General features: G+C 33.1%; 1 protein-coding gene across 14 annotated transcripts in view; it reads left to right on the plus strand.

The window, feature by feature from the left end:
• LOC117212384 (dual 3',5'-cyclic-AMP and -GMP phosphodiesterase 11-like) overlaps positions 1-26,202 on the plus strand; it is a 146,538-nt gene that overhangs the window by 115,041 nt on the left and 5,295 nt on the right. For 8 of the 14 annotated variants that reach the window (XR_004488448.1, XR_004488447.1, XM_033457186.1 and 5 more), the window contains 12 exons: positions 13,930-14,173; positions 18,121-18,493; positions 20,375-20,770; positions 23,438-23,686; positions 23,881-23,991; positions 24,084-24,181; positions 24,285-24,348; positions 24,442-24,677; positions 24,776-24,875; positions 25,023-25,277; positions 25,358-25,467; positions 25,556-25,961. Coding sequence is in view for 12 of the 14 variants with exons in the window: in XM_033457186.1 (XP_033313077.1) it covers positions 13,930-14,173; positions 18,121-18,493; positions 20,375-20,770; positions 23,438-23,686; positions 23,881-23,991; positions 24,084-24,181; positions 24,285-24,348; positions 24,442-24,677; positions 24,776-24,875; positions 25,023-25,277; positions 25,358-25,467; positions 25,556-25,961 (2,642 nt within the window). In the remaining 2 variants the exon portion in view is untranslated. Of the gene's footprint in view, positions 1-13,929; positions 14,174-17,601; positions 17,618-18,120; positions 18,494-20,374; positions 20,771-23,437; positions 23,687-23,880; positions 23,992-24,083; positions 24,182-24,284; positions 24,349-24,441; positions 24,678-24,775; positions 24,876-25,022; positions 25,278-25,357; positions 25,468-25,555; positions 25,962-26,202 lie in introns of all 14 variants that reach the window. The other 6 variants (XM_033457191.1, XM_033457192.1, XM_033457193.1 and 3 more) reach the window with 2 other exon arrangements.

Consider the following 26,202-nt stretch of genomic DNA (forward strand, 5'->3'; position numbering starts at 1 on the left):
GTGCAACATCCGCTCACATCCATACGCGTACACCGCGCGTGTCTGACCGTATACATATTAACAGAAGGAGAAAATGAGAGAGAGAGAGAGAGAGAGAGAGAGAGAGAGAGAACAAGAAAAAGAGCGACAGCGGGACAGCAGAAGAAAAGAGCACACGCACGGACATGCAAAACGTGCTGGAAAAGGTGGGGTTCGGTGCGTCGAAGCAAAGCCAAATGCTTCGACGATCGAAAGTATCCTGGTTATTGTTCTTGCCGGCATGTTACAAACAACATCGCGTCATTCGGTAGAAACCAAACATCGTTGTTATGATAATATAAGGCAAGGCAGGACGATGTCTGTTTTTGGTATTGGATACGTGATTTAGATACGTATTAGATGCGTTTTGAAGTAGATGCACGTATGTATATGTGTATGTATAAAACACTACGTTAGAAAGAAATTAATATCGGTGTTAAATTCCGTAACATTGGCCGTAGCGTAGTATCTTTATCGATTATAGGTTTCAAGATATTTTCAGATATTCGTCCGTTCACTCGTAAAAATCATCGATATGCTTAATCCTTTGCAAATGATAAGAATGAAACAATGGAAATAGGTGTGATTATTACACTACACGATAGTTTATCGTCTGGCTCGAGATCTATCATTAATTCCGATCGAATTACTTTCAACGCTCGAATAAATCAATTTTTATAAATAGGTCAAAGAGGAGTTTAACCCTCCGCAACGGAAATTTTGTTTGTCCATTGAAAAGAACAAAAATGACAATTTGTCGCAATCTTTTACTTCGATCGGAGGCCTGAAAAGCACTAATCGTTACAAACGGACTATTATAAGACACGATGATATAGCGATAGATAAACATAGTGGGATTTAAAAGATACGTATTTAACTTGTACAAGCTACATGATGCTATAAAGAATTACAACGTAATTAAGATTTTGAAGTCGTTGCTTGTATGCAACCGTTTTCCTGTTGATGCATTTCGTCGGGGACATATTGTAGGTTAAAGTACAAAAGGACGGAATAATCCCGATGCGACAGCGCGAATCGGAGCCGACGGAACCTGTGGAAAAACACGGCTACGGTTTACCGGGTAAAATTCCTACGTTGCTGGTTTGTTCCCACTGCAAAAAGTCCCATGCTAATTCAACGTTGAACGCTTGAGAACTCATCACGGATGAGTTAGCACGCCTCATGATCCTTCGCAACGTCGAGCTTTGGATCCCGATTACACCGAGAGGGGATGCCGCGACATGGTAATAAACCTTCGTAACCTTTGTATCAGTCCAAGGGAGAAAACGAGTGCACACAACTTATTCTTCTATTCACTTTTTTCTTCGCGAGGGAATTTTTTGAAATCTCTCAGCGCGACGCAGTCAGGGTCTTTGGTACCTTTCTTTTTCACAATCTCGAACCGTTTCTAACTCCAATTGTAAAATTAAGGGTAACGTAATTCGCTTATCTTTTTCAAGTCGTTACTGATTTGTACGACGTTAGTAGCGAAACAGGAAATGAAGGAAAGAGATCTGTTCTTAAAAAGTTATTCTAACAATTTTTTATTATAACGTAGAAATGTGTAATATAATATTAATATAGGTATATTAATGTTACAATAAAACTTTGTGAACTATACGGAAGTGGTAGTAACGAGGATACAACAGAAATAGGATAGGCTGATATTATAGACCGATGTACGAGTATTTCCATGTATATGATTTTTAGGTGCACGTATACACAGTAACTTTTAATTGGATGGCGTGCTTAAAATAAATGGCTAGAAGTGTGTACATAAGGAAATAAATCCTAAATGATCATTTTTATAGGTTTATATAATTAATAGAACTGTGTGCTTAAATCCTGAACAAAAGGATAAAATGAAATTCTTTTTAGATAATTTCTCGTCATATAAATGGCCATGGTAGCTTTCAAAATATATAGATACTTCATTTCCATACGAATATTTTGAATACCTTACCATTATTTTTCAAACTTATTTTATTTTCGAAATATTGTTCCAGATGACGCAGTTGCATCTATGCAATTATTATCGATGCTTCTCCAGTGAAATAAACGTCTTTGTGCTACGGTCACAACATTGTTAAACCAATTTATCAAATGTCCACATCTGAAAATTCTAAAAACTCAAAGATAATTAAAAGATATATATAAAAGATATCCTAGAGGTTGAAACAATTCTTGAAACGTTTATACAGAATTTTAGACCATTTATAATTAAATTCAATTTTAATATACACATCCTATCAGAAGCGTATCTCTTATCCAAATACATAAATGAAATTTTGATTAAATATCGATAACGATTAAACGATCACAATGAATTAACTTTACAAGTAAACTGATAGGTATAATAGAGCATGCGAGCGGTTCAAAGAATTCCTTTTGCGATATTGGCGTGTCCAAATGACTTTGGACGTGCATCGAATAAGAAATAATCGTTTAAATAAACGATCGAATGCTAAATAACGATCGAATCACGAAAGTAACCGCTCTTATGATGTGCTTATCGTATATGGACTGCATGTGTGATGTAGCCATTATAAGAAAGGTAGTGTTTACGACTGCAATGGAATTCGACGGAACAATAGACATTACCATCGGTTTTAGCGAGGTTTCGGGACTCGTTATTGTTAACGCTTATGTTCTTTTACATATCCATACGGCACGTTGCTAAAGAATATGTTCTGTTCGCGATAGTGATAATCATAATAACCTCAGAAAATGTGACAAACAATTTTCGTTATGCCAACAAACACACTGGTAATTAAGCATAGTGAAATTACTGATTTAATATCCTGCTACTGAAATTGCACTGATAAAACGGTTCGTATCTACATACGTTTTTTAGTTTCATCCATTTAAAATACATGCAATTACGAGATATCAAGAACGTGCATATTGATAATTAAAACATTTATTTGGTTATATCTTAAATTCTCGCAAATTCGATTATAGAAACAATAAACTTATTGGAACATAAATTTGAATTAAATCATCCATTAATCTCCATCATTTTGGAACAATATATGCGTTGACCATATCAACCGCATATATTCCATAATATTCACATTGAATAATAATATCGTAACTACATATACCAACAATGATATAGTACCATATAGTGCAACAAGTACAGCGTGTCAATGCGCAGTTTCTGTAATTACATTGTAAGTATGAAAGTACATGCTTTATTGAATGCTGTAAAAAATAATTTGAAGAATTGAGCGTTAAGATGTTCAAAAGATGTATAAAACTTGATTTTATAATAACAATTAGAAAGACACGCGAAATAGATTGAAAATCTATTTTGCAGCCAGAAGGCTCTTCCTAGTTAAAAATGTTTGAGCGCAGTTAAAGGTTACTTAAAATTAATAGCGAAAGTGAATTGGTACCACAAAAATAAGATTGTTCAGCTAATAAAAAAAGGATCGTACGGTTGTTCCAAAAAATTAAAATAATTTTTAGGAAAGAGACACGAAAAAAGTGGAAGTAGTAATTTTAGTACAAAATATATTTCTCCATTTGTAATCGATATGTTGTTCTTTTTTTAGTATGTAAAAGGTTCACTCTTATACTAAATTCATTTTAAGCAACTTTCAACTTTAGGGAATCGAGGAAAGTACCGATTGTGAAAGTGTACGAATATGTTGGATCTTGGGAAAGTATCGACAAGAAACTTAGGGACAAGTGTATTTATTTTAATCGTTAATCACTCTTCAAGCGTTAAGGTTGATACGTAGATTTTGAAAAGTTGTATGATATTGAATAAAATAGGAAGGAAACGTCAAGAAATTCGTGTAACTTTTAGCTTTGTATCAATGGCATCCTTTTTGTTAGGAAAACGTTCGTCGAATCTTGAATGCGTCAGCGATGAATTTTTGTGACGATACGCATGTACGTAGGTGCCTACGCACAAGAAACAGGTCTTGTGGTTCATCTCAGGTAAGTGGATCTTCCAAGAGCCAATCAACCAACTTAATTACCAAGGGCACTCTCAGCTTGCTCACAAATCACACACCTTCATAACTCTCGAGTTTGCTGCCTGTCGATAGCTCGGCGACATGATCGGCTTACGAAACTAATGTAAATATCAAGTCTTTACAAAGATTACGATAATTTGCGGCGGAGAAATCTTCCTTTCAAAATAATCGAGTTTTACCACGTACATTGGCATAGGATTACACTTATATACACACGCGTACGTAAACATATTTATTTAATAACTTCCTCATTATCGAAAGTAATATTTTAAACGAATAGTGCTGAAGTGTAACGATCCGTAGCTTTAGAAATTGTATTTGTATTACATACTTTCATTTTTTTAACTTTTAAATACACACATGTAAGATCATATCTGCTTTAGATTTCGAGTTAAGTATTCTGAAACACACTGTGTGAATTACATTAAATGTGTAATTTCTTTGAAACAAACAGTGGAAAGATTAATCGTGATCTTGTAACCTATTTTCTCTACAGTTTCATTACTTTTTTATCTACAGTTCACAATGTACTCAATTGTTGATACATTGTTCTTCATAATTACCTTCCTCGTGTAAAATCGTACGTACTCGATTAATGCTATCAGTTCCCATGATGTCGCTCTCTTAAGATTTTGTATTATCGAAGACCAAGAAAAGAATTCTTGATACACTGATTAGCCGCGTGGAATCGCGCACAGCCGTTTGATATAGCGCTAATTTAAACTGGCGCGAAATCAAGTTAGTTCCCTTTTTCTACAAATGTTTGCGGTTTAATGTATCTTAGGGAGAAATGAAGTCGATTCGTTCGGTACGGGCCTCTGTATCTTCGCAAGTTATTGCGTGAAATGTTTTCATCAGCTTCGCCGGCTAGTCTCTCGCGAAATGAAGAGTTACGATCTGGTAGCGTTAAGGAAATGGTGTACCTTCTTCGTTCACGCACAATCAAGGACTACGATTTTCCATGTGTAGCACTGCGCCGTTTCATTGACATTTTTAGTACTGCAATGTACACTTATACGAATATCACATTTCTACGTCTCTTTAAAAGTAACAGAATTAATATTTATAAAAGGTGGTTCGTTCATGTGTTTCGCAAATACGCGGCGTGCAGATACAATGACACTACGACCAGGAAAGAAAAATAGCTCTACGAGAAATGAAAAATGGAAAACATAAAATAAAAGTTATTCATAGAGAAGAAATTGCCTTAAATATGGTTGATGCTTTTTGTTTTGCTTCGCTCTATTTCATGCCCGGCCATAGATAAATTGTACTTTTAACGAATTACAAACATCGAACATATCGCTGTTTTGCTTTGATAGTGGCACAACTTAAAGTATTTCAAATTTTTTTTTATCGAATAGAAGGTATATATTATGTTTTTACTTTTATCATGCAAAGCGGTATGTATATGTATAATTCCATCAGTTATACGTCAGTAGGCGAAATTACTTACTTGTGCTGCTATCAATATGGCCTTAGTTTTACAACTACACGTGTTCATCTTCAGTCGTTTTTAACGCTACAACTGAAGCGTTGTGTTCTTTTCGCGAGTAGTGGCGTATCTTGCGTTAAGTCAGCCATATAATGTTGCTGAACCGACAGACGTTTCTTCGTAAAGTTTAAAACGCCCCTCCTCCGAAGTTTCCAGTTGTGCCAATATCGAAGCAAAGCGACGGTATCATAAGCGTTTATAGGAATTGTTGTCAATTCTAGAATCAAAGTTATATATTAAGCGGTATAGAAAATGTTCTCATCCGTTTCTAATCTGGAACAAAGTTTATCATGCCTGAATGTGTCCCATTTTGTGCTTCGCATTATCCAACGTAATAAACATAAACGTAAGTAGAGAGTACATTAATCTACAGCAAGATGCTTTAAGCCGAGACGTAATATTTCGAATCAATTTTACTCGAAAATAGAATATCATAGAAGAAAATCATATTCTACATTTTGGTTTTATTTTTTCACGTAAAACCATGTATAACTTTCACTTAAATATTTGTAATTCGATGTTCGGTATTTCGATACTTATAAGAATGTGTATTATATGAATATTATATGCAAAGGTGTATGAATGATATTAAGAGTCATTCACGACCGAATTTAATGATATTCTTAACGTTTGTTAAGCTATTTGCAAATTGAATATGTATAGGAAAGTTACTGACTATGTATAGATATATAGCATAACAAAGAGTGTGGCTATATTCTACAATATCAGTTTCGAAGATTTACCTAGAAAAATTTTATTTCTGTGCTAAATAGTTGCGTTTTATTTTATTATATTAAAATATATAATATAGAATAATATCTTCAAGTATATAAATATGTAATAGGATTGTATAGTAAGAGTCATATAAACGTACATATATCATGGGGGCATAAAAGTATCGTAAAGTATTTTACTGCTGTTGACGAACATGCAATATCGATTGCTATTATCATATGCCAGACGTGAATACTAACTCCTATACGAAATAGTTATTTCTCGATGTTTCCAATGGACGTCAGTGAAGTCCGCGAAAGTAGCAAGGGAAGATCGCTAATATATAAATTTAAAAAGTTATGAAACTTTGGAGATAGAGTAGAAGATATATAGGTATATATTATGCATTTTCTCTTGTTTTTTTGCTGCGCAAATTCACTCTAAGGGTGAAATTGACACCTAAAAATCCGGCTATTTTCTGCCCTTGCGTTATAACTCTTGATAAATTCTTTATCAGCTCCTAATCCAATATCTGCTAATCCGTGATCTAAAAAATCAGAAGAAGTAGCTTTTGCCTGAAAACCTGTTTTCTATCTTTTACAGTTCGCGAGTTATATCGCAAAAGCGGGAATTGGACGGATTCTCAGGGGTCAATTTTACTCCCTTAGGGTAAATTTGGATAGTAAAAAAAAAGAGGAAGGAAAAATGCATAATACATACCTATATATTCTTTACATATACTCTAAGTTTCATAACTTTCGGAATTTGCGGGTTAGGAATCTGCTGTTGTAAGTAACGTTTCTTACTGTAAGCAGCTTCTCGTATTCGGTTAAACTAGAAGTTAATTACTTGTAAAATCGTATTAGCCACTTACCCGATTTTAACTATATTCTTTATTCGCGTTGTTCGATAGAACAAAGTAACACGGTTTATTTGCAATCTTTTTCGATATCTTAAAAAGCCATGAGATTAGTTTCATGGCGCCATAAATCACCTTGTCAACTATGATATCGTATCTTTTCTTTCTTTCGTTTTCTTTGCGACGCAACGTTCATGGCTGCCGGAACGATGGTAATTTCATGTTCCTTGTTTGACGCAAATTTCAAGATTGATAGACACATAAAAGCGTACTATAATTTTCTATTATTCTGAGTCAACATAAGCCGAACGTTATATTTCCGTTATACCTATTTCCAGATATTTTTTACCGAACATTTTTTTCATCAAATTGCCATTTTTTTTATATTTTTATTCTTATATTCTTGTGTAGAACACGTAATATTATTTACGTTAACGAACGATCTTTCTTCGCTCGTATCAAATTGATTAAGATTTCCAAATTTTCCTAACTATAAAATCATGCGACTCATTGTAGGACGGTATCGAATTTATATCGTATACTCCGATTTTGTTTTATGGCACATATCACGTCATAAAAATTTATTGTACCTACGTATAATACTTGAGCATGAAGAGACACGAATCGTTGCGTTCGCAACGTCGTATTTCTGGTTTTTTGCAGTTTATTTTATGTGCTTTATATGGATGGCACGGTTAACCGTAGTAAAACAGAGCAGGATGTGATTCTACATGTAGAACATAAAAAAAAAGATTTGGTACAATATTTTGTCATCCGAGGCTTTATTTTCGAGATAATCGACTTTGAAGATTTGACAAGTATACTTAAATTTAGCTAATTTCGGATTGAACAAAAGTAAATATAATCGACAAGGGTTTATTCCGGAAAACAAAGAGTTATATACTCAGATATTTTTGGGGCTGTTTTATCGTCAACTTGAGGTATGTACATACAGCCAACTGTTTCGAGATTACGCAGTTCTTGCCATCTCCTTGTTAGTAAATATCTATTTCCTTTATATCTGTTCTAAATTCTGAAACTGCGCTCTCGCCGACTATGCATTTATCAATATGCCAATCACAAATATTTAAATGAAGCAAATAAAATATTTGAATCGTAAATTGAATCCGTTGTCAATACTTTTGTATTCACAATTCATGCATAACTAAAAAGATTCTGCACATATACATATTTTTGAGTTATTGCCAAAACATGTAACTTGTGTTATTATTAGTTACGTAATATCTCAATATTTAAGTTTCAAATAGTTGAAAAGTGTTTGATATTCGTAATATAGAGTTTATCGTGCAATTTCTAATAACCTGCCGTATTTGTACTCAACATATACTTAAAATTAAAAGTGAAAATTTGAAATAATAATTTTAAGTTACGAAGTGGATAGTTAGGAAACTTCGCTGTATTTCAGATGTTCGTAGTAGAACATTAGATTGTACTCGAAAATGTGTAATTTCAAATATCGTTTTATTTACGTCACTTTCCTATTTAGAATATAATCAAAATAGTATAAATTTGAAAAAAAAAAAAGAAAATTTTGGGAGGTTATTGCAACTGACATCACATAGAATTGTATGCAAACCTCTAGTATATCATAATTTGTGCCTTTTTTTGTAACGGTTGTGTTGATAGCGCAGAACGTTTCAAAAGTTGAGTCAGTTGATCGTGAAATGAATATAAATTTAATCGCGACGCCATGCCGTCTCGGAATTTCCGGCATTGCTGCTGCACTACCATCTTGCAATTTATATTCCATCTTCGTTGCTCTTTCGACAATTTAACGAGGTCGTCGTATAACAAAAACTTCTGTGTGCAAATTAATATCAACGAAAGGTAGCCTAGAAGCTCTGTAACGCTTTATTTTGGTTAATTAATACTTTATGCGTTTGATCTTACTTATATAGGCCTACATACATACCATAGAAAATTTGTATGTGCATATTGTGCGTGTCGTATAAAACATTTTAATATTTTATTAGCATAATAGTAATATAACGAGATGCGACTGCCAGTCGTACATTGCCAAAATTTGAATCTAAACTGAAAATATATTTAGAAGTTGCAAAGTATTTACTGCAATCTTATATCCAGTAAAACAGTAATATACAGTATTAATAGTCACCATAGTCAGCGTATAGAGAGTGTTAAAGATGGTCACACTAGATACCGAGACTTATCATTATCGTGGATGATTGCTTGTTTAAATACTTTCATCATTTCTGTAACATATATCTTACTAATATAAAAATATTTTCGAGATCGTTAAAAATTTTACTAATATAACCGTGATAATTAGGTGTGGTTTCGATGACAGTGGAATTTCAAAATGTATCGTATTCACAAAACATATCCACAAGTATTCGAATACTTTCACCAGCCGTTGTAACTAATATAATATAACGTGAATACATGACATATGTAATGACAGTATTTCTGAAGAAAAATTATTTCTTTGGGCATTTATAGAAATTCTATCAAATTCTGATTTGATTTCCAATACCTTCCAATTTTTTTGAGAATTATTAGACCAACGTAGGTTTGTCATTTGATCGTTGAAGCAGATGCGAAGTACCTTTAAGCTCTCATTTATGTCATTTCCAGCTTCGCCGTCGTTCTGAAGTTTGATCGGAAGTGGAAGACATAATCAACCGATATTTTCGTTGCGTTTTAAGTAAATTTCTGATATAATTACCAATGGTTTACTTATATCATACTTTTATTATGGTTTTCATCTATGAGAGATATTTGTAGCCACTGGATTAAAATGGAAAATCTCATGCAAACTGCTCAAGCAACGTTTCAATTATTCTTGTAAAAAATTGTGCTCAAAAAATAAATGCTCGGAAGGACAGAGATATTTCGGAATAATGGTCCATTTCTTGACTTTGTCGTAGCCTTTGAAACTTTATGCAACTCCGTCATGTCTCCATACGTTGTATCGGAAACATTTTAAGGATCACGAGTAAGAAGTCGTGAAAACAAGAAAGCACGTTGACACGTTTTTATTTTATTGCAACATAAAAGAGTTTTACTTTATTTGGTAGATGTTTTTTTTTATATTGGCGTATGAAAATATAGTGGAACAGAAGCGTATGGAAATTAAGTTTCAAAGACGCATGAAAACAACACAGGAAGCATATTCAAAAAGTATTCGTACGCTCCTTTTTTTCTTTTTTTTTTTCTTTTTTTTAGACAGAATAACTTTTTACAAATTGGACCAAACCACTTGAGTTTCTTCGAAAAGTTGGAAGAATTAATTTACGATGATAACTTGTAAAAGATGGATGACGTGTAAAAAAAGTTTTAAGGAAATTGCAATCGGTCGGAAAAGCGACGAAAATAGTAAAGGTCACTTTTTACGACTTTCTTATCTGAGTCTATGGAATGTAAATGAAAATTTAAAAAGTACTTTTTATCGTTTTATGTTGGTCACATGTATCTACATATAGAAAATTTTATCGAAATCGGTTAACGTTGCTATGAGCTATAAACGGCTAAAAATGGTGAAAGCCGCAGCTTTTCACGACTTTCGATCTACTAAATCTACACCTTTCGATGCCTTTCGCTTGTTTCTACATCAATCGATTTCGATGTTTTCAGCGTGTAATAGAAGAAATATATTTACAGAATGTGTTATTTAAATTTTTTTATTACAGGTTTAGATTTTAAAAATCTGTAAAAAGTGACCTTTTTCTTCGCAATTCCGATTGCAATTTTTAACAATTTTTTTTACTCGTTGTCTAGCAAACTAATTCTTCTAATTTATAAAAAAAAACCCTCAAGTCGTTTGATCTAATTTTAGAAAAGTTATTGCGTTTTAAAGAGAGTACGAATATTTTTTACATTCACTGTACATAATCTTGTTTTACGACAAAATGCGTATCCATGTTTATGGATGTTTGCAACTTGCAAACTTTTAATCGTAAAAAGAATGGCATGAAAATCCTATTAAATTCTAGAAGTTTTGTCGAATTTTGTCAGAAATTTTATCGACTTTCATTTATGATTTAAGTAACGTAAAATCAGATGACGAAAGAAAATGCTTGTTTGTTATAAGGCATACAATACAGGTGCAAGGTTGTACTAATTGATACCTCATTAATTGCTTGAAATTAAAATACGTTATATCTATTTCGAAATATTTTTCAGAAGAAAGATTACGAATTATGTAATTTTCGCAGTTATTATAAAATCTATTCCAAGTATCTCTTATTTCTAAGGTATAACAATGAACATATCTTACGGTAAATTAAGGTTGAAGTTCCTTCTTCATTGCGTTTTGTACTTACGTTCTAAACAGTATTTAATTGCGTCGGAATCAACACGATATGACGTTACGTGGTAGAAATGCAAAGAACTGAATGACGTGATATATTACCCGAGAGAAGAATTCTCGTGTATTTTTTATTTACGAATTGGTTTCTAAAGAGGTTGTTCATGATGATAGGTTGATTCTGTTCCAATAAAAAGTGTAATTCGCGAATAAGCTAAATAAGTTTTATTGTTCTTTAAAGATGACTGTAGGGTAAGTCTTCAGAATCTCAATGGGAAGTTTTAGAAAGTGACCACGATGTTGTCTATAACGATGCATGATGAGTTGCATAACCTGTTACAAGTGAATATCTCCTAAATAGAATAAGTTATCGACATCCTGTTTATTAGAACACCTATAATTACAAAGGATACAATATTAACAGTGCGTGAGATTTGTTCAAACATTGTTCTAGAGACCAGTTTCTCACATCAAAATCACATAGAACATGAAGAGAAGGAGACATTTGCTTCAATGTAACTTTGAAATAACTTTGACAGGTGAGATTTGCGGCGTAACCTGCATATGGATATTAACTTCGATTTAACGATCTATTTAAAAATGTGTGGAAGTTCAAGACTACCTATGAGTCCTTTAAACCCCGTATCGTGACATTTTGACACCGCGAAACTAATTAGTTGGCGAGTAATGATAGCAAATTACTACGTATTATTGAATCAATTCCACAATTAAGAAGTAAATTTCATCTGTCAAGATTTCTTGAATAAATCATTGTACTCAGCAGGTCGTGCGTGGAATTTTATTTAAAACGACTAACATGTGAGTCTGATAATTCGAAATTTATTGGGTATGAAAGAAATTCACAAACGTATACTGCGAACAATATATCCTTTGTAAATATGTGTAAATATACCAACATACCTCAACGTTTCGTTTCTCATAAAATATATTCATTTGTGCTATGATAGTTTGCGTGGTGCACGCTGTTGCAAATCGTCCCAAGGATTTGTGGACGCTAATTGCCAGCATTAAAAAGATCTCAATCTGGTACTTACTAACTTACCTTTCTCCTTCCCTCTTTCTCTCTCTATCTCTATCTCTCTCTCTCTCTCTCTCTCTCTCTCTTTCTTCTTCTCTTTCTCATTCTATGAGTGCATACGTTCATGTTCGCGGATGTTTATATTTTGGCAGAATTTTTTATCATATGCATTTGCACGTAGCAACATAGGCATTTATCATGCATAATCTTAAACATAATTTATCACGTACTTTTGTAAAATATTCATAAATTTATATTTATTCATATTAAAATTTCTTTATCTCTCTGTTGTATCAATTAATACCTACACATGTAGAGCAACACGTTAAAGCAGAAAGGTCTATGTAATTTTAATTAATGAGTTATTGCAGTATAATGCGAAATTATAAATAATGTATTTGCCGAGAGAAAATTCTTGTAGCGCAAACTTCCAAATCGCGAGGCTTCGAGACAATCTTTTTGTACATATAAAAATGTTTTATCTTTTATTTACTCTTTGTTTATACTACAATGTAATTGATAATTTACTGTGAGCAGTGATTGTTTCACCTAAATTGTTTTCCAGATAGAATTTACACCAGAACGTTATATTATTATTTATATTATTATTTCTCACAATCCATTTTTTACACATTTATATTTGATTTAGCACGTATTTTTTTTAATCTCTTTATATACTCTAAACTTTTTTTGGTACCTTTTTCTTGTATTTGCTCTTCGACTTTGGTTTCAGTTTTTTGGGACAATTCAATTACCCGCCGCTTTTTTCTTTTTATTCTGTTTCTTTTTCCCCTCTACATTTATGGAAAACCTATTTGTTGCGGAATAAAGTGGCAATATCAAGTTCCGAAAGTCCTTTCAATACATCAAATTACGGCGAATTTTCCCCAATTTCACCTTTAATAGATACATTAGTTTTGGTCTTCCATTTCGTATTTAAATTAGGACATATTATTTTGTCGTCTTGTATTCTTGAATTGATGAAATTATTATTTTCCTTATGAAGGATAATTTACTTGATATATTTACATATAATGATCCTCACAAGCGTATGAAATAAACATTGTACTACAACGAATACAAATAAAATAAAAATTTGATCGAAGATTTTTATTTAAAACCAATTTAGTATTTATTTTACATTGGATTTTTACATCGGCAATCTTCTATTCTACTTTTTCATATGCACTGTATTTTTCAACGTTTTCTTCGATAAGCTATCTACCGTATGAAAACAGAATTGCATCGTTGAATGTATGCAAACAAAATCTGAGAATAGCAATTTCGATACGCCATAGGAAAGCTTATATTTTAATTTCGTTTCTTTTTATTTCATTCATTTTGTTCATGCGAACGCATTCAACCTGCATTATTTGCCAAGAGGATGTGTCTTTCATTGATTTCTTGCAATGTTTCCCAACGAAGAAATCTCAACGATGAAATAATCTGCTTTCGAAATTTAGTTTGCTTTTTAGTTTAAGAATCGAAACGCAAAAAAGAATACGTAACGATGATAGTTGGTTTGTCAAGTAGGCCTGCACTTGCGGAGCATCGAAGAACCGAGGATGACGGCGGAGACGGCAGCTCCTTGTGTGCAGGGGATGCAAGGGGTGCAAACTGCTATGGCTGGTCAGGGTACGTTGCAACAGGTGCAAGATGGAAAGTCCGCCGGTGGTTACTATTCTTCGACTTCCGCCGTCTACGACCCGGAATACGCCCGCATGGAGGCTTGGCTCGACGAACATCCCGACTTCGTCAACGACTACTTTCTCAGGTTGTTATCAAAATGATCATATAGTTTGAGATACGTTATTACGATATTGAGTTCGGATTGATAATCATTGCGTCTATGAAAGTTCTTTATCAAAAGATAAAGGTGACTTATTATTATTAATGTGTTTGCTAGTACAGCAGGTACATGGTACACCATAACGTCCACCGAAGGATACGTTTTATTCCTTGTACTTTTGTACAATATACTTTTGTAAACAGTAGCAGTGTATTCCTTTTTGTTAATCAAACGCACCAATTGCATTGTTTATTTATTCCGCAGTATAAGTAGAATTAAATCTAAATTAATCTTGTAACACCAAGTATATCGAGTTGTAACATAAATGAGAACTTCTTGTAGGCAACAGTGTAAGTGGCAGACATCGAATTTTATAGGAGAGTGAAGTATCTTCTTTGACTTCAAATCATTTTTGAAATTTAATTTGTTCTGATCGTTGTACGGTCTTAAATGTACGACAATCCAAATTCGTCATAAAGTTTTCTATTCTTTGGACTAATATAGTAGAAATTCGTCAGAAAAAGAAATGCATTTGTAGAAAAGTCTGTATGTGTCATTTATTAGTTGCAGAGAAAACCAAATGTGTCATTCATTTAAATTTGCTGGCATGGTAAGTACCGATCTTCTTTGTACCTAGACAACATGTATAAAAACAAAAAATATATTTTTCAAGATTTATTACAAAATTTTTATTACAAAAGCATATTTTATAATATTCCGAGTAAGAATTATGAAATTGATAGTATTTAGTATTCGGTCATGTTCATCGCTTAATGGCATAGAAGCGATGTTACACGTATCTGTGGCATCACCATTTTTAACACTATTAGAAATTTTTACTTTTTTAAAACTCAACATTATTATTACAAGTAGAAATTGCTCTTAAATTCTGTACTACAGTGTTCCCATTGATATGTAGGACGTTATACGATAAAAAAACATGTTTTAATTTTTGCGTTTACAGCGTTGCTTACAAGAAACCTTCAAGTAAGTTCGGTCAAATAAAGAAAAATCTTGAGTTTAACGGAACTTACTTATGTTACGACCCAATATAACGCTGGTAGCGAATGTACCTAAGAATTGTACTTGATTGTCTTCTTGCTACTGTAGTCAATTCGTTTGTAGAATCTCGTTGGTATTTAATTAGACTTTGCATTTGAATAAAATAACGGGAAAAAGAACGTGTAATAAAATTAAGTATGAAAACAAATGCAAACAAAGGTTGATATGGTATTAAATACATAAATATAATAACAATAAAAATATTCAACCCCCGAATTAATAGCGAAGGAAATAATTTTATTGAATATCGGGCTAATAGCAAAATTAACGAACAACATGTTTGCTCGAATCGAAGGTAAAGCTTATCATGAAGGAAGTCGCAGCGTTAGAAAATCGTGATAAAATGACGGTTACGTAGTTGCATTTTATAATTACCGGGGTGATAAATAATAATGGTAGATTTTGTTAAATAGTAGTAATAAGCAATGGTATCAAGTTGTTTCCGATATTTGCATATCTAATTCGTCTCGGTAATTACTGAATAGCATTTCAGTTTGGAATACTGCATGGCCAAACAACCAACGATATATCATTTTTCTTTCTATCACTTTTTTAACAATCTTCACAGCTAATACATATACTTTTTATATATCCCGTGTTCTATGAATTTTTCATTAGATGCAAATACATTTTCTCGCAATAAATCTACATATTTTGCTGCTATACATTTTCCTTCGATACTTGGTAACTGTCCAACTTATTTATTACTCAAGTAGCTCCATGCGATATTATCAATTCATCATCGTGTCTTACACTGGCAGCTATGTATTCCAAGTAACTTTCGTTTTACCTTTTAGTTTGATATTAATCTAAATTTGGATTCGTTAGCATTGATCATAGATTTATAGAAAGTGACAGTAGTTTGTTATAATATACTCTTTAGCGAAATTTATGCGCTCGCGATCATTTGCTTTCAAGCCGTATTTTTCTAGTTGCTTAAATAAGTGTAGTACGTAAAATTTGTCGCTTTATCCGAATTCGAGAAGAAATGTCGCGGCATCTTATGTCGAAAACCGAAGGTGGCCGTCAGATTCCGATAGAAAAGCAAAGTAACAATAACTCGATTACAGTTATCAGAATTACCTGCTTTAATCTTTTGAGAATTTACTATATTCATTATATTTAATATCTTTTCATTACAAGTCTTCGTGATTACTTATTGAGTAAAATATACGATATTTATGATTAATCATAAAATATGAATCAGAAATCATAAAATATATGATATTATCTTAAAGCCTTAAAACACTAAATGCATAACCCTACATAATTTTTTATAACATTTTTTTTGTGACATTAGTTCCATCTACATATTAGATACAATAAACGATACTTTGTGTTTATGAATTTTTTCTTTTTTGTCTAACTTTAGTGTAATATTTCTATGGAATTATTGCTCTTAATACATATAAATAATATATAATTATATTCCTATAAAAATGTAGAATGGAATCAAGGATGCAATTTATTTTCGGATACGTACTTAATTGTATTAATTAAATTGTCATTTTATCTGAACCTCCTGTAAAGCTAAATTGCGTATTATAAATTGCGTTTTCCGTTACCCGTATAACGTATGGACTAAATACTCGAGGCATAATTACCGTCCTATTTTTTTATTTTAAGAACAGCCTTATTATTCCTAAATACTCTTTTTATCAACCAATTAAGAATAATTCGTGTAATTATATTCCAAATATGTTACTTTTAATGGAGCGGTACAAATTACAGGCATCTATTATTCATTTGTTGCTTCTTAATGTTCATTGGCTGCTTTCGTAGAGATATAATTTTCACTAATCTTCTCCTAATATCTGATTCTTGTTGTACTCATTTAAAGAGCTATTAAGAGTACGAGCGACAATAATTTACGCGTATCTAAAGCAATGTGGCTAAAAATGAAACCATAACGTATAAGTTTCGTCGTAAACTAATGCGTTAATTTGCAAAAAAAAAGGGAGGATAAATGTTGTCAACTGACGATACGATGTTTTCAAGTAGTATGAGTCTTGCAGGCCGTACGGTCAGTTACCCATGTGTATAAATTTACATTTACAAGTAGCAGTTACCGGCAAAAAACATCTTATCTAGTTTTCAGTGTTAAGAAATAGTTTACCATTTGGAATTGGAAAGGATTACATGATAAACAGAATTTATAAAGTGAAATCGATAAAGGGAAAAAATAATATAATAATTGGCTTATACAATATTTCTACAATATTTCGTTATTCTGTCGCGGGTCGATTAATACGATAAACGCGAATTTTTTTAGACTAACTAAATCGCACGATATTTTAATAATAAAATAAACAAGTGAAGGATTTAAAATTGTAACGAGAATTGTTGAACAGGAAAGTGACGAGACAGGCGCAAAATCTAAGAGTAACTGTCACATGATATTATAATGATAAAATAAACAAGGCATTTTAAGAGTGCAAACATTGTAAGTGCCAAAATTGAAAAATTTGACTCTTTATTGGAAAGTGTTCTATATATCAGTGAGAATACTCTACTACAGAATTCAAGTGTAATTTCCATCTCTAAATAGTTATTAATAATGCTAGAAAATGGTGTCACAACGTTGCCTGTATAGAGCAAGCTATATATAAGCGTCGATAAACTTTAATCAATTGTTCCTTGTCTTTTCTAAATAATCTAATAAATGGAACTAAATAATGGAATATTGAGTTTTCTCTACAACTAATAGATAGCACACACAGATTATACAGATACACTTGTCTTTTTCACGAATTTGGTCTACATTAACGTATAAGGTTTCTTCTGCTCCTGAAAAACTCGTTTCTTGGCACTTACAGTGTATTTTCTGTAAGCACTGTTCATTTAAGATTGTAACCTGGATCGTTCGACAGGAAAGTGACGAGACAGACGGTAGATATGTGGTTGGTCTCACACGCAACGCCAACATCATCGTCGAGCAGCTGCATGGAGCTATCCAGTCCCACCCATGCAGGTGGCACGTCATCTTCCGGCCGGGGTGGTTCTGGCGGATCAGGTGCCACAACGCCTGTTCGAAAAATCTCAGCTCACGAGTTCGAACGCGGTGGTTTACTAAAGCCGATCGTGAACACGATCGACGGGACGCCCACCTTTCTGAGTGTTTCGCCCGGGGATTCGGGCCAACCAGGAGGTCAGCAGGTTAGCTCGGGAAACGCGGGCAGACCTCAGAGACGGTCCAGACACGAATTGAGGCATCTCGATGAGAAGGATCTCATTTTTGAATTGGTACGTGCTCCAATTGCTTTCGTTGATTTTCTCTTCTTACTCGTCTTCGTTTAATGATCTGAAACACCTTTTCCTCGCGGAACACCGACAACCTTTCAGCTTCTAAACAGTTCTAATTTTATATATGTATAACGTAACGTTTTATAGTTATACAATTTTTAGCTTTTCGAATTGAAAGATTCTGTTCCCTTAATCATTAATTGCTGTCGTACGGAAAATTATTGAAACGTTATTAAACTTCAGATATATGTATCTCATACGCACGCAGTATAACTCTTTATTTCAACCAATTAAAGCAACGTACAGTGCAAGTAAAATTAGACCAAATGATTCTTTGATAATATTCTTCTGTATTATAAGTCAAAATCCCGATAGGATTTAACTTTTTCTTTTTTCACAGTATCGCCGAAGATACGTGTTAACGGTAAATTGGAGTATAAAAATGTTGTATGTAGAATAATCCACAGAAGTGAGCGAAGCTATGATCTTGAAACAGTAGAAGATAAAAAGTGAAATGGTTTCGAACGGTGCATTACGTGATGAATATGTTTTAACAGAGGTGCAGACCTTTTTAAGGAATTAGAGATCGGCGATATATTTGCGAAATGAAAGTATATTGTTTGTTACATCGATCATCGATCGTGTGTTTTGTTCTTTGTACAAATATATCAGTGCACCTGGAAATAATTAAAAGACTGGATAAGGTATCAAAGTAGTAATATGCTAAAATTTGGCAATTAAAGATTTGCACTTTTGTATTAATCATTTTTATAGGAAAGAGGGACATGAAAAAATGTACCAAACGTACTATAAAATTTAAAAATAGGTCCTTTAAAACTAGATTTTTTGTCTTTTACAAAAGATCTTCGCTTTTAGGTACATGTGCACTATATGATACATCATTCAAAATCATTGCTTAATGAAATTTTCGTCTACCTTTTGCCGCTTTAAAGCTGTGCTTTTGACCCATTTGCAAGGACTACATTTTTCTTCGTCACTTGATATTACAAGTTTGCTTATTGATTGTTTATATTATTGACGATGTGAAGAAGCTTAGTGAAGTTACATATGTTTTTTAGAATAAATGCGATATATCCTTAAATATTCTTAAATAAACTTTATTTTGTGTATCCGGTTGAATTGTCTGATTTCTAGTAAACACTGAAATGTCTGCTTTTTAATAACAGTAAATTAATGATTATAAAAAATAATAAGATAACAAATTTAATAATTTGCTAAAAGACTTGCCAGGGGCGTATATTTATTAATTAAATGTACGATTTGTCGATGCATCAAATATCAGTCACAGAGCATTTACAAACAATTGTCAAAGCAATTTATAAAATTTACACACGCACAAACGTTAATTTTTCATGTTGGTCTCTAAAATCAATTTTATCAAATATTCTACCCTATCTACGCAACGATAGCGGTAAAGAGTAAACTCATCGCAGACCTTTTCGTCTGTAATTCTCACTCCTGTTGCCTGAGTTTCGTACTGTTAGAAATAATCAACTGGTTGGATACTTTTAAACGAACGGTATAGTGCACAGACGTAATTACACGGCACTTCAACGATGTTTTTCTTTATCTTCGACTCATCGACAGCTTCTTCTAAAACTTGCAATTTACTTACTGAGCAACGTTAGAAAGTTTGGTAATTGAGTTTTCCAGTAGTAGGAATTAATTGACGCCTTTGATACAAGACTACCAAGGCGTAACTAATAGAAGGGACAGAATTCTATTTGCTTTGAAAAACTTGTACACAACAGTACGTTGGGTACAACAGTATCGTTGCAGAGAAAATGGTGTTTCGGCGTGATTTTCCTCGATGCTTGGCTTCCATCGAACAATATTCAATGACAACGAATTTGCTCGTAGGTGAAGGATATCTGTAACGAGTTGGACGTGAGATCGCTGTGTCACAAGATCTTGCAGAATGTCAGCACCTTGCTACATGCCGATCGTGGTTCTCTGTTCCTTGTTCAAGGCGAAAGAGGCGGCGGTTGCATGCCTTCTTCGCAAAATTACGATTCCTCGTCGAACCATTCGACTGATAATGCAAATTCAGGGAAAACGGGAAACGGAAGCTCCGAGCAACGTGGAACAGGATACTCGAGAAGCAGATGCCTAGTGTCCAAGTTGTTTGACGTATGTTCGAGATCGACACTGCTCGAAATGGAGAAAAAGGACGAGATCAAAATTCCGTGGGGCACGGGAATTGTCGGTTACGTCGCCGAAAGCGGAGAACCTGTTAACATACCAGACGCTTACAAGGCAAGGGGATTTACTATTTACTTTGCAAAAACCAGTACAAGATTGTATGACGATATTAGATAGGTATTAGATAACGTAATATATTAGACTGACTATATATGTGTTTTCGAAAGTATTTCACAATCGGAGAAACGAAAAAATTTACTGTTTACAGAAATAAAAGACAATGATAAGGGATTACAAGATTCCATTTGAAAATTTAGTCGCAGCCTTCCTGTGCCTTATACGAAAATTCTACAAGCGTCGTCTAGAACATTTTTCTGGATCTCTCTCATATTTTTAACTGTATACAGTTAACAATAACATGATCCGTAGTTTTATTTATATAATATTTTGATTTATACACTATGATTTTATTTATCTGTTAAGTACGTATAAAAGAAACAAAGAGAGGACGTATTTTATTAAATATCAATGTTTTAGAAGAAATATATTATCAGAGAATAATTTAAGTGAAACTGTGTTTCTAATTGTTATTTAAGGATGGATTACCTAATCTTTGCTTTTTTAGGTACAATGTAGGAAAACTGAGCAAACGCCAATAAATTTTGCGCAGGTTAAAGTTGCGTTGGTAGCCGACTAAATTGTGCGTTACGTCTGACGTATCTCCAATATTTTCATCAGTTGTGGCGTAATACGGTTTTATTGTATAACGAAGCGTTCGTAATATTTTGGCAAATCCAAAAATCTGTGTTTGTAAATCCAAATGCAAACATACGATAAACGCTCGGGTTCTACTGTAGTGTCAAAATTTTTAGTCCGCCGCGTAATGTTTGTCCAGTTTTTAATTTCTCACTCTTCTTTTTTGTATTTTCGATAGACGATGCGAAACGTATTAATAACTACGGCAAACATATTTGCGATTAGTAACATTCTTACTTTCTAAGATAAGGAGAACAGAGGCATTAATTGCCACAGTTTTGAATATTCTAGAACCGCGCAACAGTTTTATTCGACATTTTCATTTCTAACACCTTGAAATATATCGGTTTCAAATCCTATTTAGATTACTTAATCGCTAAACCAATTACCGAATATCCATATCTGAATAAATTGTAAACTCGAGGATAGAAAAAAATCAATTTAGATTATTTAGTGTAATAAATCTATGCTCCGTAATATAATCGTGACGCAGTAATTTGAATGAAAAAAACGAAAATTATACGGAACACGTTAATACATTGAATATTTTAAATCAGCATCATTACAATATTAATACATAAAATGTCAAACTAGTAAAAATTGAAAACTAATTAGAATTCACAGAGAGCATTCGTTGTAAGGACTTCAGTCTTGAAAATTTAAAATGTTTCTATTTTTTGTTAAGTATTGTATGCTTATCAAATATTCTTTCGTCTGATATTTCGCGTACCATGAGCGTAAGAAGTATACTAACATAATTAATCTATAATTAATTAGTGTAATTATCAATACCTAAGAAAGGATTGAAATAGAAGGATCAATGATTATATGTAAATCAAGTAACGCAATATGTGTAAATATTACAAATTAATCCTTTTTTTTAAATATTAAATAACATAAAATACCATACAATAATAATGTTCGTTAAAATTACATTTCGTTTATTTCCAATTATGAATTTTATTTCATTTTATTACCTTTCTGAAGTTACGTAGTTGTATTTCTTATTCCAATGAAAACTGGTAACAGCTAAAGCACATTATTAAAGTTCTTGAAATCTTATTTCGTTACAGTTCTCCAACTTCAAACTATCGACGTTTCCATTAAATTCTTTAATAATCAATTACTCATAACGTTTTAAGACGTCGTATTTCTGAAGTATCTAAGTTTAATTAAATACTTAACTTATTTTAGTTTTAATTACCGCGCAACTAATAACTATCAAGAACTGCGTTTGAGTTTCGTACTTATATATCAATATTTAAAAGATCTTATTTTATTTATTTATCGTTGTTCCATTGTACTTTCTTTGTATAACATTACCAACGATAAGTGATTTTACTACGGCAATTATTAGTCCCTAGACGTCAGATCTACGAATTATCAGCTATAATTTATTTCTCTATGGAGAATTGATTCGTCGATTTCACGTGTATTGCAAAATAAAATTTAACTGCTAGATCGATACAAAATATTAAAATTTTAACTCTGTATCAAGATGAATAACAAATGGTTAATTGATATTTACATATTTAGAAGCTATTGTACGATTTCTTAATTTTGTTCCTCTATCTTCTCTAATATAATATAGTTCCAAAATTTCAAATCTGTTTATAGTTTACTATTGCGTCGATCCAATAACTTACTATACATCTAAACTTGTGTTAGTGGTCACAATTGTACGAACGATATCAATAGTCGATGTACATTTCTCGAATAATTGAAATCTATGACACGTACTTCTAACTAATGGTACAATGAAGACAGTGTTCATTGTTCCAATAAAGAATCGTATGCGTCAACAATAGCAAAGCACTCTTACGTAATTTTTATAGTAGAAGCAAAGAGATGTATAAAAGACGTGTGCCGTTCGAATAATTCGAGTGAAGCTGTGTATATATACGTTTGCACAAGGACTGGGTTTGAAAATTAGTGCTATTCCTCGAATCAAATGACTATCCGAAGCATTATTTATTGTATCGTGTAATTATTCCTTATATGTTAATAAATATGATATGTTCTTAGGACGCGAGGTTCAATCGTGAAATTGATGCATTAACGGGATACAGAACCAGAGCCCTTTTATGTATGCCAATAAAGGATTGCAACGGAGATGTTATTGGAGTTGCACAAGTTATCAACAAACTCGGTGGTGAAAGTCAATTTACTACGCAAGACGAAAAGATTTTCGCTGGATACTTGCAATTCTGTGGAATTGGATTAAGGAATGCGCAGCTGTATGAAAAAAGTCAATTAGAAGTGAAAAGAAATCAGGTCAGTTGATGAAGAAACGGAATACTCTGTAACTGGTGAAATTACACGCGTGTAACGAGTAACAAATAATGAAACAATATAAGGAATAATGCATAGATTATTTATAATCTCGTGTTTATGGTCTTTCCATTTTCTTTTGTGCCTTTGATACAAGCTGGTGATTTTAAACGCGTGTTTTATTCGCTACTGTGTAGGTTCTGTTGGACTTGGCTAGGATGATTTTCGAAGAGCAGAGCACGATAGAACATATGGTTTTAAGGATTCTAACGCATACGCAATCCTTGATACAGTGTCAACGAGTACAGGTAAACGCGTTCTCCTTCTCGGGTATATACGTACTTTGTATCGTATACAGAGAAGAGAACATTTTTAATGTAAAATCCAATATTCTGTACAGGTTCTTCTCGTGCATAAGGCATCAAAGGGCAGTTTCTCACGAGTGTTTGATTTCGAGGCGAACGACCTCACCGGCGAGGATTCAGATTCTCGCACTAGGTGAATGAAGTTTGTAATTACGTTCTCATTTCTCTTCACTCAATTACCAGCAATAATTCAATTTCCTCGGAAACCTTATATGTATTCGGTTTTGTTCACGCAGTCCATTCGAGGGCAGATTCCCTATAAATGTCGGCATCACTTGTTATGTCGCTACTACAGGCGAGGTAAATGCACTGGTTAACAGAGCAATGTATTATCGTAATACTTTGTCCGATTTCACAATTTATAACCGAAAATATTTTATTGCGTTTCCTTAGACCGTGAATATACCGAACGCCTACGAAGATCCAAGATTCGATCCTTCAGTAGATGATGGTTCTGGTTTTAGACATCGTACTATTCTCTGCATGCCCATCAAGAACTCATCGGGTCAGATTATCGGCGTCATTCAACTCATCAACAAGTTCGACGATCTTCTCTTTACGAAGAATGACGAGAACTTCGTCGAGGCATTTGCTATTTTCTGTGGCATGGGAATTCACAATACGCACATGTAAATATGCAAGAAATAAACTGTTGAAATCGTTTGATAATTAATCGATTGGAACGAATGAATTCCCTAGGATTGATTTTGTTTAATCATTTCTTTAGGTATGAGAAAGCTGTAATAGCGATGGCCAAACAGAGTGTCACGTTAGAAGTGCTCAGTTACCATGCTTCTGCATCATTGGAAGATGCACAAAGATTAAGGGTAAGTCTAGCTTTATAAACTGGATATAGTAAAGATCAAACGTATTTGACTTTTCTTTTATTTCTTCTTCAAAGAATTCGAAAATTACTGTTCAATGACGTTCACGTACTTTATATAGCACAAAATAAATCCGATTCCCACTTCTAGGGTTTAAGAGTGCCTTCTGCAGCGTATTTTAAATTGCACGATTTTAAATTCGATGACATTCATATGGAAGACAATCAAACTCTAACAGCTTGTCTTCGAATGTTTTTGGATCTTGACTTCGTAGAACGTTTTCATATCGACTACGACGTTCTTTGTCGTTGGCTTCTTAGTGTAAAAAAGAATTACCGAAACGTCACATATCACAATTGGCGTCACGCATTCAATGTTGCGCAGATGATGTTTGCCATTCTAACTGTAAGTAAACGTAATGCCATTAAGTTTAAATTGAATGGAATTATGTTAAAAACGAACGATAAATTTGTATTATTTTTTAGGCCACGCAATGGTGGAAAATTTTTGGAGAAATTGAATGTCTCGCGTTAATTATTGCTTGTTTGTGTCACGATCTGGACCACCGGGGCACGAATAATTCTTTCCAAATCAAGTAAGTACAAACGTTCCGAGGAGAAAACATATTTTTGCTTCAGTAAAAAATTAAGGTAATACAAAGGGGGAAAATCTTTGACTAACAGAGCATCATCGCCATTGGCGCAGCTTTACTCAACTTCAACGATGGAACATCATCACTTTGATCAGTGTCTTATGATATTAAGTAGTCAAGGAAATCAAATTTTATCAAATTTATCTCCCGAAGAATATTCTCGTGTGGTAAAAGTTCTCGAAGAAGCAATCCTCTCTACCGATCTAGCGGTTTACTTCCGAAGAAGAGGGGCTTTCCTTACCTTAGCTCAAGGTGGAAGTTACAATTGGGCTTACAGTGATCAGCGAGAACTTTTAAGAGGGATGTTGATGACCGTTTGTGATTTGGCAGCCATAACTAAGCCTTGGGATGTTGAAAAGAGAGTGGCAGAATTAGTTAGCAGCGAATTTTTTGAACAAGGAGATATCGAAAGGCGGACTCTCAATATCACTCCTATTGTATGTATTGCTAAATTAAATTTTAGTATTTAATTATAACGTAGTTATAAGTAACAGGAAACAATGTAGACATTAACCTAATTATAAAAGACAGTAATTAAAATAACAGCATTAGATGTATTATGTATCTTTCTAAGTGAAGTTTTTGTAGAGAAATGAACTTTTCTATCGCGCATTATTAAATATAATATAATATTAAAGTACTAGAAAATCAGACCTAATGATACGTAACATTTAAAAT

The sequence above is a fragment of the Bombus bifarius genome, unplaced genomic scaffold (assembly GCF_011952205.1).
Source record: "Bombus bifarius isolate JDL3187 unplaced genomic scaffold, Bbif_JDL3187 scf7180000008289, whole genome shotgun sequence".
NCBI classification, from domain to species: domain Eukaryota; kingdom Metazoa; phylum Arthropoda; class Insecta; order Hymenoptera; family Apidae; genus Bombus; species Bombus bifarius.